This window comes from Cyprinodon variegatus, unplaced genomic scaffold (assembly GCF_000732505.1).
Source record: "Cyprinodon variegatus isolate N-32 unplaced genomic scaffold, C_variegatus-1.0 Scaffold56, whole genome shotgun sequence".
NCBI lineage: Eukaryota > Metazoa > Chordata > Actinopteri > Cyprinodontiformes > Cyprinodontidae > Cyprinodon > Cyprinodon variegatus.
Genome location: NW_015150509.1, coordinates 1,090,927 through 1,105,867, shown reverse-complemented (window position 1 = coordinate 1,105,867; position 14,941 = coordinate 1,090,927). Strand labels below are relative to the sequence as shown.

Below are 14,941 nucleotides of genomic sequence, written 5' to 3'. Positions count from 1 at the left end.
CCAAAAAGTCAGTCACTTTTTTCAGTGTAGTAAGCCATAGTAGGTTTAATGAGCTATACTGTACCAAAAAGTCAGTCACTTTTTTCAGTGTAGTAAGCCATAGTAGGTTTAATGAGCTATTCTGAGAAAAAAGTCAGTCACTTTTTTCAGTGTAGTAAGCCATAGTAGGTTTAATGAGCTTATGCTTTGACCATAGTTATATAGTTCTAGCAGTCTGATAAAAGTTTTGGAAACAAACAAACTGATGTACTAAAACTTCAGAACATTTAAAAGTTGTTTTGTTGGCGTTTAAGTGCTGCAGGAAGCTCCAGTTGCTTAGAACTGGGCAATATTCTCATTCCTACTTTCTCAAAGCTGACCCGAGCCGTCCCACAGAGGAAACTTTACCCCTTCATTAAATTATCAAAACATGAAAATGAAAGTTAATATAAAAAACCCAACAAAATAAATTATAAAATTGGGGCTGAAACATTAATCTGATTAATTGTGATAAAATGATTATTGAAATAATCGGCAACTAATTTCTCAATTGATTAATCATTAACTGGTATATAGAGACTCTGCCCTAATTACATCAAAATTGTATAGAAAATAAATAATTTCACATTTTGCATTTAAGATAATGACAAACTTTTTAGTCTGACAATATCATTTATCCAAGGATTCTTCTTTATTAAACGAATAATCGAAAAAATAATAAACTAATTAATCGATTTGGAAAATAATTGTCAGTTGCAGCCCTAGATAAAATATATTCATCAATTACCAAATAAGTAAATCTTCAAATAAAGACATAAATAAATAAACCTTAAAACAGATATAAAATAAATACAAAAAATAATCTTGAGTTAGATAAATTCATGAGTACAGCTTAAAGAAAGTAAATGATAAGATAAGCTTAAAGTTTCTTTTTAAAAAATTTTTTGTTTAATTTCATGATGACTTATTTATTTGTTCGATTGAATTTTAATTAACAGTTTAAAAACAACAGCATGTATTTCTTTATGTATTTAAAATTAAATGAATCTGCTCTCCATACAAAGGTTTCCATCTACAGTATAGCAAGTAAAGTTAAAGCTTGCTCCACCCTTACACATGAATAAATGTATGAAATACAGTTAAGGTAACGGAGGCTTGCTGATTTTGATTAACTGTTCATCATTAGATCAAACTATCTGCATTTTTAGTCTTAATTAGGCCAAGACTTCCACCCCCTCAACCTCCAAAATCTGCAAGCGTTTGATGTCTTATGTGGTATGTAGGTCATGTATTGCAGATTCACAACACACAATCGCAGCATGGGTTGTAGGCGTGTGAGGGGGAGCACTACAAAGAAACCCAGAAGTGGAGGGGGTTCTCTTCTAGGATAGAAAATAGTGCTGCATTAAATGAGATTGGTTATAATTCTCAAGCAGCGCTCTGGTGCAGAGACGACTTGTTCGAGCTGAGAATGATCCAGATGTTGTTTATTTTTCCTACAGCTGGTCCTATAAAGCAAACTAAGCCAAGTGATGCACAGAAATATTCAACAATATAAATATGCATGCACAGGCGCACATGGGGGGGGGGGGGTGTACAGTTGTTTATGATGTATCTGTATTTTGCATTTGCATGCTAAACCTTCTACTGAACTTGTTTCTTCTTTCTGTTCTTAAGTACTCAAAATGAAAGGAAGTCCATTCTACAACTGGAGGTATGCTGGTTGCTAACTACAATCTGTAGAGCCACTGTTGCTTTATAGACATTTACTGTCCTTTTCTATTTGATTTACAGTCTTCATGGGGATATAAATAAATAAACTGCCACAATTTCCAGTGCAAATCTTTTATGTAATCTCTTTTGGTCGACATATTTCCCCGATTAAATAGAACAGAATCCAATGTTACTGCTTAAGCTTGATCAAAATCTACCCTCATAAATTCAACAATCTGCTCCAATCTGATTCTAACGTGAGATGGGAATTGGCTTGTCTATCAAGTGAGAACACCAGCTTATGTTAAGGACCAAGATTAGACTAAAATTGGCCGCTGGTCAGATTTGTGCTGTCCGCATTTCTCTGTGCTGCTGGCACTAAAGAAACAAAAAACAATTAAGGAGTGAATTGTTTCAACAAGTTGTCAGGAAAAGAAAGTCATCTTTAGGTTCAAACAACATCTGTTATACTATGTTTCAAATTTGAGGAGAAAGAAATGCAACATAGGCACGCTTTTCAGAATGACAAAAGGAATTTGATTGTAAAAGGGTTTGACACTATACATATTTCAATAACATGATTATTCCTCAAAATGTATTTTGGTAAGTTATATTTTAATCTGACAAGAAAGTCTTATGATGTCATACAACTGTATGAAGCTTGTTATTATTTAAACATGTGTTCCTTATTTAATAAGATTAAAAGTGCTATAGTAATATACTTCATCTGCTTTGTCATATGGGATATAATTGATCTGAAATATGAATAAAAAGTTAATTGCATAAAGGTATGATGAATTGTTTATGATGATAAACCAATCTGTCCATATATATCAGGGTATTAAACTATTTGATAGATATTTTAATTCATTTATGCTTTTTGTGGGGATTCCTTATGTATCATAGCAAATTGGTCTTCTTCCTGGGGTTCAAATTAAAGTGATAAATAGCTATAAATGCAATGTGCTTTTTTTATATATAAATGAAACCTAAGAGCAAAGCATATTAGCCATATCTAAAACTGTTTAAAGATTGGGTGTTAATGATAAAACATATTAGTAGGCAATATGGGATATCTTACTCTAGAAAAATATAAATGATAGTAGTATGGTATAGAGGTTTTAGCTGCATTCTTAAAAAACAAAAACAATAATAATATTATTGTAGTTTATTTGTGACTAAGTTGGCCTTTACTATGCTGTAAAAGTTTGTTTAGATTAAGCAATATTTAGGTTACTTCTATAGGTAAAACTTTATTAGTTAGTCAGTAGTTAGTTATTAGTTAGTCAGTAAGAAAGTGCGGAGCACATGTGCAATTTTCCTCCCCAACAGTAGGCATCAGAAAGCAATAACCTCAAATGTAACTAGGGCTGAAACAGTTAATCAAAATGAATCGTAATTAACAGATTGTTGAAATAATCATCAACTAATTTAGTAATTGATTAATTGTTAACTGGAGAATAGAGACTCTGGAACATGCCTTTAGCTGACAGAGCAACAGACTTAGCGCAGTAAAAATATAAAGAATGTAAAAAAATATGTCAAAATTTTGCATTTAAGATTAAAAAAAAACTTTTTCACATGTCAATATGCTCTATTCAGAACTCCTCAGGTGGAAAAGTTTTAGATTCACCTGCTTTAATGTCGTAAAAAGTCTTCTTTAAGGAACCTTTTGCAATCCAATTATTATTCGATTAATCAAAAAGATAATCAACAGATCAATCAATTTGCAAAATAATTGTTATTTGCAGCCCTAAATGTAACCATACTTATTCAGAGGGTAAGGTATCTATTTTGGAGTATATTGGTAAATGGTATAGTGCCAAACCCTAGCTTTAAATCTGGATTCCAGAATTAAATCTTGTTATGCCTGTTTGTGCGTGCATGAATAACTTTCTCTGTGTCCTACATGAAAAATTCTCATTGGTAAGAAAAAAATAAAAAATTACCTAACTGATTAAAACCTAAACATTGTCATTAAAATAATGAAGTTAATCACTTAAGTCATCTGTAATTGCAAAAAGTCCAATCACATGATGTTTATGGTGGCAGTAACCAGTCACAATCCACTGTTGCATGAGTAAGGACTTTCTAAAATTTCATATCAAGACTTACTTTTTTCTAGATTACATTTTATGCTCTTTCCCTCAGCAGGAGCCCAGAAGAGACCTGCGGTGATGTAACCATCTCTTCACGGGAGGACGAAACTTCCCAGGGACTTGGAAAGAAGATAAAAAGATTTTTTTTGCCCTTAGTCTCTGTGCTCCAGTTCTTAATTTACTCTATTCCCACTAATCCAACACACAAACATCAATGGTTAATCCCCATATTCTTTGCCAGTGTTTTGCTATGAGGTATAAAGTCATACACTAACTAGTGTTTGGACAAAACAGTTTCTACAGGATGCCTGGACTATTACTATTGAGGTTTCGTGGAGTATGTCTAAAAATGCCACAGTTCTTAAATTTGCCTTTTTAATCCAGGGATTACAGTTCGCTACGATTTTAGAAGCAATCAGTAGCCCAAAATAAACCTAAGTTATAATTTTATTTTAAACTGGAGTTTGAAACACGCCTAATCATAAATATAGACATAAATCAGGGTGAATATACTTCTTCCATCAATATATCCATTATTGTAGCCGGTCATAACATTGATTCAGGCATGAAACTTGGTGTTTTTTGTCTTTTTTTTTTTTGTATTGAGATTTTTTTCTCTTTTATAAGGTTCAATCTTTTATCTAGTAGTAACCAGTGATTCAGTTTTAGGTATTTTTTTATACAATGATTTTTTTTGTGTGTTCTGAATGTCTAAAAAATGACAAAAAGAATGAAAGAAAAAAGTAAAAGAAAAAGCAAAAATTTATCTTCTTATTTGATTGTAGTTGTTATAGGTTATATGGGAGTCGTTATGAGATTAGAGAAAGTAAAAGGCTAAACAACAGCAGGTGCAATGCATACATTGTGAGGAGTGTACATCCTCTTATCATCATGAGATGTTAAATTGGGGATAGATCCATTTATTTGAACTAGGATTGATCTCCAGCTTTGATTGATAACATAACACTTGGGTAAACGAGAGAGATTTTATAATGAATATTGTCTTATCCATACAAGGTATTTGGCTCAAATATAAATAGAAACTCCAACTAATATTTTGATGAATTTCCCTGTGCAGAGAAAAAAAAAAGTTTTTTGCAGTTTTTAACAAGATCATAGGAACATCTAAAAAGCAGCACTCACCATTCAAAGGGCTTTATAAGATAAAATCCGTCATCCTGGAAGAAAATATAAAGCTTTTTTTTTTAAATGGGATTTTCTTGAATGGGTCCTAACTTTTAAGTACATTATAAGAAAAAATCCAACAAGATTTAAGTGTAGGCTATTCATTTTAATGTGTTTGGATCGTCTTACTGTAAGGCCAAGTTCTGTCCAAATTTCAGTAATGAAGCTATTATTCTAAGGTGCAGTTGAACACTTTGGAGGGGCGCAAATGTTTTTCTAAATCTCTTCCTTGTGTGAAACAGACCCCTTGGTATGGTGCTACCAAGTTGTTCTATTCATGTAAAAGTTGAAAAGCTTATCTTCAATCCAGGTACTCTTTATATCATTGAAGCGTAACGTATTAATCTCCCACCACAAACGTTGTTCTATCCATGCGGGTAGCTGCTAATTCCAGTGCTTGAGGATGAAAATTTTGGAGCACTAGCAACAGGTTTAAACCTTCATTTTGGGGTTTTTCTAACATTCTAATCAAAGTTTTTTCATTTTAATCGATTTGAATGGTCAATATTTGGGGTTGGAAGGTGACGTCAAAGACTTCCTGTAAGGTGTGATCAAATCCCTGTCCTAAATCTGATAGTTACTGAGTTCTAAACCATAAAAATAAAACTATTGTTGTGCAACTTGTAATGGGGCATTCACACTCTCTGAATATTAGTGGTGGTCTATGTATATTTTTGAGCTGGTTATGTTGGGATAAGCAGAATTCCAATATGCTCTATTATTAGGATTTATTATATTAATTGCTTTTATGACATCATACCCATTTGACAAAAAAATAACTAGACAAACGTATCACTGTAAGCCAAAAATGTATATGAAAATAATTTTTTTAATGGATTGCATGTAAACTTTTAACAGTCGTTATATGTTGATGCAAAATCAAAGTTTCTGAGAAAAACAGACATTTACATAGATTGCATACAATTAGCCAATCTCTCCATGTTGATGTGAGAGCAGGTGTATTGTCTGCCATTGTTAAGTCAGATGAGTGCATCTCATAAATACATCATACACAATCGGTGAAACATTTTACAAAACCAACTTGGCTGTAAATCAAATATTTTCTATAAAAGATCAATGAACGTTCAATTTTGGTTTTCCCCCAAAACCACCCATTAAAGTAAAAGCATATATTGATATTTATACAAATAGTGGAAAAAGGGTTATATAAGGTCAAGATTTAAAATAGAATATAAATAATCAAAGTTATGTTTAATACAGGAGAAGAACAAGAAATGTACAAATTTGGCCGGTGTGAATGGTTTGATGTGGAGGCAATATGTTCTTTGAAAATATTCATGTTTTTTATACATATATTTTATGTACATTTATTGCTGCTTTTGTGAGCTTCTTAAAGAATAATTTATTTTGCTTATTTAGAGTGCAGTGCAGTTGTTTTAATTGTGTACATTAATAAAAAAGGGTAGAAAAAACATTTTTGACCTCAAAGGCAGTGCTGTTACACCACTGTTAAGTTCAGGACTTTAATTTCTCTCTTACATGAAGCTTATTACGTGTGCTAATTAGGCTGCTAAATCAAATATACTGGTGTGAGTTTAGGAAGGCTGGATTAGCAGAGGAAAGAGAACATTGTGTTAATTATAGCGACCGTATTCCTGTACTGACTGCTGACAGTGCAAAAAAAAAAAAAAGTATAAAGCAGATGACAGCAGTTTGAATTTGGATATGCACAGAATCTAAATGTAATCCCATGCAGCACTTCTGCGGTAATGCAGTGAAAGGGGAGTATTTCTGGATATATCCGGCTTCACGCTCTGAGTCAGTGAAATGTAACCCCCCTTTTTCTTCTCTTTCAAGCTGCTCACCTTTTAGAGCGTCTCACTGGCTGTGTGTCAGACTGAACAAGATGAATAACCAGGGATCTTGTGGTCAAGTGCATGTTAGATGTGCAGTCAGTGACAGAACTGATTGATTTCACCAGTGATGATGTACTTACCGGGTTGCACATATGATTAGCTCCATGCGTGCCTTCTGCCTGGTAAAAGACTGTTGACAACTGAAACAATAGTACTTTGTTCTCACTCAAAGGATTACAGTGTTAAGGAAAAAATATGTTTATGAACATATATAAGGGTTATTTTGCTAATCAAGTTCTGCATAAACTATGGGCCAGTTCAAGTTTGTTTTGATTCAAACCAATATAGTATGTAGTTTTGGGTTCGACCTAATATAAGAATCATCTAGCTGGGCAGTAAAATCTGGGCTTAAATTAAGTTATGCCAATGTTTGATTTAAGTATTCATAGAAAATGTATAATATATATATTAAATATACCAAATCAATGTCTTTTTTGGCACAGCGAAATTCATAATCCCCGTTAAATGACAATTTTATTTAAATTGCTGTTCTTTTCTTAAATTGTTCATATCTCTTCTGAAAATTCAAATCTTAAAGCAGTCAAATGGATCCACAAAAATTGCAAGAAAACTTCAAATTCGTATGAATTTAGCTTTTTAACATGCCTACATTGACTTCTTAAACAGTTCTTTGGTCAAAAACTGAAAAAGCATGGTTAGTATGTACTTGTTCCAGCTTCATAATAGGGAAGATGCTAATGCTATCCTAAATTAGCAAACTTATTTTGAAGGAACAGAAGCATAAACAACACGAGCACTGGAATTACTTTACTGCATCAATGTAATATCTTCAAATGGCTTTTATTTTCTGTAGAATAGTTTTGATTAACTTTTTTGTTTGTACAAATACCACCACCAAAACACAATGTAATGTAAAAACACAATTTCAGGAGCATTTAAAGCAGAAATAAATATATGCTCTTAGCTTCAGTTTATGACCAATTCTGTTGCCCAGAGTCAATTGTGTTTAACATAGCTAAAATAAATTAGAACTAACAAAAGTTCCAGGTTTTCTTTAGCATTCAATATGCAGTGTAATTTGTTACCATTTCCTATTTAAAGTTTTAGAAAAAAATCATTGGGATTTGTGGTTCCAATATGGTTGCAGCTTTGAAATTGTAAGCCTGATATATTCTCTTGTCTTGGCCAACATGGATGCATTTTTAGACCCAGTGTTTAGGGAACCCAACCTATATTTTGTCCCAACAGCAAAAACCCAGTATTTAGTGTAAAACTCCTAAATGAAAATGGACTAAAACAAGTAACACTATTGTGCCAGAATTGCTAATAAACTTTACAATAAGGTTTTAAACTTCTTCGTTCCTTTGTAAATCAAGATGTAGTGATTAAACATAGCTGTATAATTATTCTTGCATCTTACTATTCCTTATTGAATGATGTGGAAGGGGTTCAGAGAAGTCAGATTTGCTTTTGTATATTTAAAAACTGGCCATTAGGAGGTTATATCTGTTTTGCAATCAACAGTCACCAATTGTGACCCAGTGTTTCGCCAGTTGGACCCAACTTCTGTCCCAACAGAATAATCCCAGGGAATGGGTAAAAAAAAACAAAAAAAAAACATTGTTTCTTTTGTTGTTGTTATTAGGTGTGTGTGGTGTAATAAATAAGTTTCCCCAGATTACAATATCTTGAGCTGCTTGTATGCTAGGAAATTTAAGACTCAGAAGGGAGGTTCTGTTATGAACTAGTAAACTCATCAATTGTAAATGAAACTGCTTTCTACTTTGTGTTTTTTATACAACATAACTTTTTGATATCTTCTGTATTCACTGTGATTGAGTGGCACAGGAGATACTTGTGCTCAGTGTAGACTATAAGTGAATTTATTGTCTTTTTTTTCTTGCAGGTACTTTGCCACTCATACTGTACAATAAGCTTCAGCAGTTATATCAAATTCCCACCAGTTTCATCCTGCTTAGCCAATCAAAGAGTACGAATGAGAAAGGTCCTTCTTTATGTCCATGTCTTGTTAACTGAACGATTTTGATGTTGCTTATTGGTTTTTAATGTAATGCCTGATCATGCTAGTTTGAATAAAGCTTTTTAATCCATCTCTCCATTGAGTCTGTGATAAAGATGTATTGCAGAATGCACCCCCCCTGCTGTCTCTCTGAAATTCCCTCACACACAGTTTGACCCAGTTTCTCATTATAATACTGTGTGCTAATTCTTAGAAATTAAAAACTAAATAAAGGACATAGGGCCACAGCTGGAATTTGAGAACCCGACAAAGCTATTTTTCAGGATAATAGAGGCCTTTAAGTCTGCTTGCTGTTGGCAGCGGGAACACAAAGCTATAATTCTACAATCTTGTCCATTAAACAAAATTTATTCAAACAGATTCTTTATGCTTTCTAACTTATTCAGAATGTATCTTTTTATAAAAAAATTTAGTCATTTATCCTGTATTATGACCCTGCTAATATATATATAAAATCCATATCCTAACTTTCCTGTTATCTGTATATAGCTTCCATATTTGTTTATTTTATAGCCTCTTACAGATACTCTCTAAACTACATTTCATTGCTTTGTACTTGTGACAGTGTACTGACAATAAAGTTTAATTATATTCTATTCTAATACATTAAAATGATTTCATCTAAACTGTGGCAATATAGCTAGATGTGATTTTATAAAGCAACGTCAAGGGAATGAAGGGGGATGAGTACATACAATGAATGCACTAGTTTCAAATTTTCCTTTTAAGAAAGTTTAAAAAGAAACATGTATCATTTTCATTTACCAAACCATTAAATGCTTTTTATGTTTGTATAATAAATCTTCATTACAATAAATTTTGGTTGTACTATGACTATGGTTGGAGTAAATTAATCAGCGATTTATTTTCTTTTTATTATTAAGGTTAACATATGACAAAGCTAATAACCTAGTGTGAAATTAAGCTGAAACAAGGCAATGGTAAGCGGAATTTCAATGTAAAAGCAAAGGTTTTACCAAGTTAGTAGAGCAGGAAGAAAACATCAACATCTCTCACTACTCTGATTCTTTGCAAAACTAAAAACTGCCACAATATAGGCCTTGAGGTCCAGAACTTGCTTTTGCTTTCAGAGAATCCGAAGTAGGCCAGCAGATCTAACCAGTGCACCACAGGCTACAGACGGGTGCTGAGTGTTGCTGCCATCAGTTTTTCCCCCCCGTGGGCTCGATTTTGAGAGTGGGCAATGTCCCTGGTTCTAAAAGTGCTTCACAACCAAACAAAAAAAGTGTAAAATTGTGCCTAAGATAACCTGAAGCAAGAAATGAACTATTTTCTGTAGAAATGGCTATGTGCTGCATAAGATACCAAAGACTTACACAAATGCAGCATTGCCTTATAGATTGCCTTCTAATCTTAAATATGCCTTTGAAAAAGGTAACTGTTTTTGATAAAGGTGGAAAAGGGCTTAAAGTTAATCATCTGTTACAGAAGCATATTATCACTCAAGTAAGATGCAAAATAATATTTTGACTACACATTTTCAGAGTCAATATTGATGCAATTATTTCTTGATGTGTAATCATTGGTGAAACAATCGTTAGGACATTTCTTTAACATTTAGCAAGGTGGGAGCATGGAGAACCAATGTCTTTGCACAAGCTATCTAGATTATTTTGAGCCCTGAATCTTTTTCCTTTGCATCATTCTTTGCAGTTCATCATATGAGTTAAGCTGTTAGATTTGCAGACCCCAACCTCCATCTCAGCTGGCCTAAGGCACAATTGAAAGTAGACACTATTTAAGGCCCCCTAAACTAGCAAGTGACTCCCAAAAAATGCTTGGGTTTTAACACAGAGCACAACCTTAGATTAGTGCCTGTGTTCTTCTTTGGGGTCTACTCAAATCTCTAGTCTGTTAGATCAGATTGCTATTCATAATGGGTCTGATTCTGCTGGAAGTTTCTCACTATTAAAGCAGTATTTTTTTTCTCCACTGTTGCTACAAGCATGCTTGATAGGAGAGACTTCTGCTATGTCAGCGACACGATGCAAGTGAATGTCTACTGTCTCCATATGCTCATCCAGAAGGAGTTAATTCTGTAAGTCAATGACTCGATGCAATACATAAAAAAAGTTAACCAATCTGTCTGTATCATTTGTTTTAACTGACTCAGTGAAATGTCTTAGGATGTAATTGTAAATTAATATAAGATAAATAAAGCTAATATGATTTGCAATGAGCACATTACATAATTCTTGAGATGTCATCAATAGGTTGGTCAGTGAGCCGTTACATTCTTGAAGGCAATGATGCAAAGCCTTAATGTGTAGTTTTCAGCCTTTATCATAAAATATTATGTATTTTTCCCAGACATAGGGAAAACTCTATTTGTTTGCAGGGAGCTGGACCTGCAGATAGCATTGTATTGATCCTCTAAGTGCTTTTTCACTGCAGACTGCTGTTCTTTCAAACTGAGTACTTAACTACTGTGTCCAAAGTGGAAAAAACAACAAAACAAGTGTAAACATGTGGGTTCCTAAGCATACTTGCAACCAATTAGACTACTTTGCAAAATCATCAATACCTTATAGTATCTTTGCATTCACAAAATATAATCAAAATATTTCTTTGAATATTTATGTGATAGACCAACAAAAGATAGCGCATAATAGTGAAGTAGAAGAAAAAAATAAATGGCTGACACACACATTTACCAATAAAAATTGGTTCCTCATTTTATACTGGCACACTTTGATTAAACTTGTAAGTCAATAGCTTTCAAATTGCTACCTAATAGGTTAATAAAGTACACCATTTTCAAAATAAATCTCAGTCTATTCCACTGACTTCTGATGACTGCAGAGACTTTTAGAGAACATTAGTTTTTCATTTAAGATGCAGCATCATAAAGACTAAAATACCCAGTAGACATGTCAGGAATAAGGTTATGATTAAAGCAGGTTATGGTTACAAAACGTTATATCAATACAGAATTATCTAGTTTCTCACCATAACCCCTGGTTAAGATATTTCATTTTTTTTTGCAATATTGAAATGAAATGAAAAAGGAAACTCTAAAAACTGAGGTGGAGAAAATAGGGAATAATTCCTCAAAATAACACTGTTTGGAACTGGGTCTAAAAAACAAGTTGAAGGCTTAGAGAAGATAATAATTTTCCTAACAGTGAAAGATTACAGTAACTGCATCAAAGCAGTCCAAAAGCAGTTCAGGTTTTCAGATCCGGTGTTACCTTGGGTCTCTCTCAGATGACCCAATTCTATTTAAAGTGGTGCTAATTATCAAACATGTAAAAAAAAGGCGCTAGAGGCAGGTGAAAAATATCCAAAATGCTTTATGTAGAGACAAGTGGTCATGTCCTGTACCCAGAGTGAAACAAGGTGGTAGCTTAATCTGGCTGTGGGAATGATATTCATTACAGGAAACAGGGATACTGGTAAATTGGGATGTAAAAATTGGGGGAGCTTAATTTAGGATAATCCAAAGAGAAAAAGCTGAAAGCGAATAGAAAAGCTCAGGTCTGAGGTAGCTGAGCTATGGGGGGATTGTAAGACAATTTTATCAGTTTGTGAGGGAGTGTTCTCCAAGTAATGAAAAGAAAAAAAAGTATTAATGTAATTTGTTCCAATAAAATATTACCAATTTTTTGATAAGCACATAACACAGGGAAAGTTTTACCTCAGCGCTGGAATACTACCAGATCAGATGAAGTCCCAAGCAAAAGACTTCCCCCTTATTTATTCTCCAGCAACACCCTGTCAAACTGTTTCCTGATAGTTTCAGACTTATCTTTGTGTAACAGAACAGAATTGTTTAGGTAAAAGCCAGTCCATGTTTTACACTAGCCTCAGAAAAAGTCCAGACCTAAATCAAATTAAGAACCTGGGGAAAGACTTGAAAGCAGATGCGCATAGGCTGTATTCTTCTAATCAGATTTACCTAGAGCCACTTTCTGAAGAAGAATGGATATGTTCTTGCAAGGCTTTAGATGTACAAAGCTGACTGACATAAACCCCAAAATAGCTAACTTATTTTAGGGAAACAGAGTGTTGACCATGACAAACTGAAAAAAAAAAATCCCACCCCAGATTTTCATAGATTATAATTTCTGACTCCACTATGGAACCAAACTTCACTTTTTGTAGGATTGTCACATGCGTACATTTCTAAAATCAAATGGGATGTATTGCGAAAATTGTGCAAATTTGGTACTGTATGCACTATAAGTGCATCTTGTGAATGATTTGTTTTATTCCCATATCAGGGTCTGTAATCCTTTGTTGTGCACCATTTGCATGTGGGTTTAAAACTGTTCTTTTTGTCAAGTTAAATACATCTCCAGATGACAGCATTCAACTCTCGCTTCATGCTTTTAGCCCCAGAGGAGCAGATATAAAATTACAGTTTATAGTTCCTACCTATCTAAAAGGAAATTGGTTACTTTATCATTGCGAACCTAGCTACTTAAATTTATTATTTATCATTTGATTTTTAATGCTTTTTAAATTGCCACTTCATTAGGTCATGCCAGGACAGCAAGTATGACTTCAAAAACGTAGCATGAATTAAAAATCTGTGTTGCTTTTTGAACTGCAACATCATCAGTCAAAGTGTCAGAGATGCTGCAAGCGCTTGACCCATTTTCTGCGATCCTCTGGCCAGAGCCCATGCACAATGGGGTCAGGAGTCTTTTCACCTAGAGCTTTGGTTTGCATAACAGTTGGGAGGATAAACCGAGGAGCTCTCCGGCAAGTGTCTAGTGATGTGTGGCTCCAACAGCAGTCAGAGGGGAAAAAATGGGTGCATCACTCGTTTCAGTCTGAGACGGGGCTTTGTTGGAGAGATGAAACAATCATAGCACTGCAGAGGGAATTGATATGAGCAGGTTGTCACTCCAATTTAAGGAAGCACACTGGACAAGACAGGAGTACAAATCTGTTACTGCATCTGTAAAATGTACTATATAAAAATGGAGATCTCTACAGACAACGTCTGTCCTCTTGTCATTATTCTACATTTGATGGGGCAAATCCAGAAACTGATAAATACCAATACTGTCTTTAATATTTATATCTATTCTTAAAAAGCTCATACATTTCAGTTTTAGAGGCAATGCAGGAAGAGAAACAGAGGACCCGATAGCAGTTCTGATGAGGTAGGGAGCAGTGAGATTTTGACTTTTATATGAGTGAGCCCTGTGGCAGGTTACTTATGTGCATGGCTGCCTTCGCCATGGGCCCACTGCTGCACTAGTTTATATTTGCTATTCGTTGCTGGTTGAGTTAAAGCATTCATTACCTTCCTAGTTTATCCTACTAATTCGAAGTGGCAGTCTGAGCTGCATTTGATGACCAGATGAATGAACATAGACCTGGAAGCTCTCTTTCATCCTGTAGGTGATTTAGGCTACCGTTCAAAAACTGATATGTGTCTTTTAAAGATGAAGCTACCCCAAAGGCAATATTGCATGATTTGCTTTAATAGTCCTTCAAGCAACACTCTTAGAGCCATGTCACTAAGCCTGCATATACATAAGCACATTCTTGTTTGTGTGTGTTTAGGGGGGAGGGAGGGGTACATCCGATTTAGAATGTTGGTCACAGCTCATGCATTCATCAATTTGCTGTTACCATGGAAACACAATTCTTATGCAACAAAAGGGAAAAAATGGTTTCTAGAACCAGGCAGGTGTACAAGCAGCGACACATTTGAAGCATCGCCACATCTTAAACACTACTCAATAATTTAAAATCTGAAAGCGTATGGCATAACTTCAGAGTTTTTGATGGCGATGTTACCACTTTTGATTTTTAGTTTGATCTCAACTCGTTCTGTATAATACTGTTGCAGGTCACATTGCATTATGCCTTAATTACTGACTAAAGCTGTTTTAATGACCAAGTCTGAATAATTCCCTGCACACAGTAACTAGTTGCATTTTTAATTAAATTCAATTCAGTTCAATTCAGTTATTTATATAGCGCCAATTAACAACACATATCATCTCAAGGGACTTTACAGTGTCAATTCAACCAAATCATACAGTCAAAATGATTCAGTTTTCTATATAAAGAAAACCAGTTGATTGCATCGACTCATTGACTCG

At 34.1% G+C, this 14,941-nt stretch overlaps 1 protein-coding gene across 4 annotated transcripts in view; it reads left to right on the top strand.

Annotated features, from left to right (window-relative positions):
- The window catches only part of LOC107082583 (protocadherin alpha-C2-like), a 12,810-nt gene extending 7,815 nt beyond the window's left edge, over window positions 1-4,995 (top strand). The window contains exons 2-3 of one of the 4 annotated variants that reach the window (XM_015371350.1): window positions 1,657-1,693; window positions 3,847-4,995. In XM_015371350.1, the coding sequence (XP_015226836.1) occupies window positions 1,657-1,668 (12 nt within the window). In that variant the 3' untranslated portion in view covers window positions 1,669-1,693; window positions 3,847-4,995. Of the gene's footprint in view, window positions 1-1,656; window positions 1,694-3,843 lie in introns of all 4 variants that reach the window. The other 3 variants (XM_015371349.1, XM_015371348.1, XM_015371347.1) reach the window with 3 other exon arrangements.
- Window positions 4,996-14,941: the final 9,946 nt, after the last annotated feature.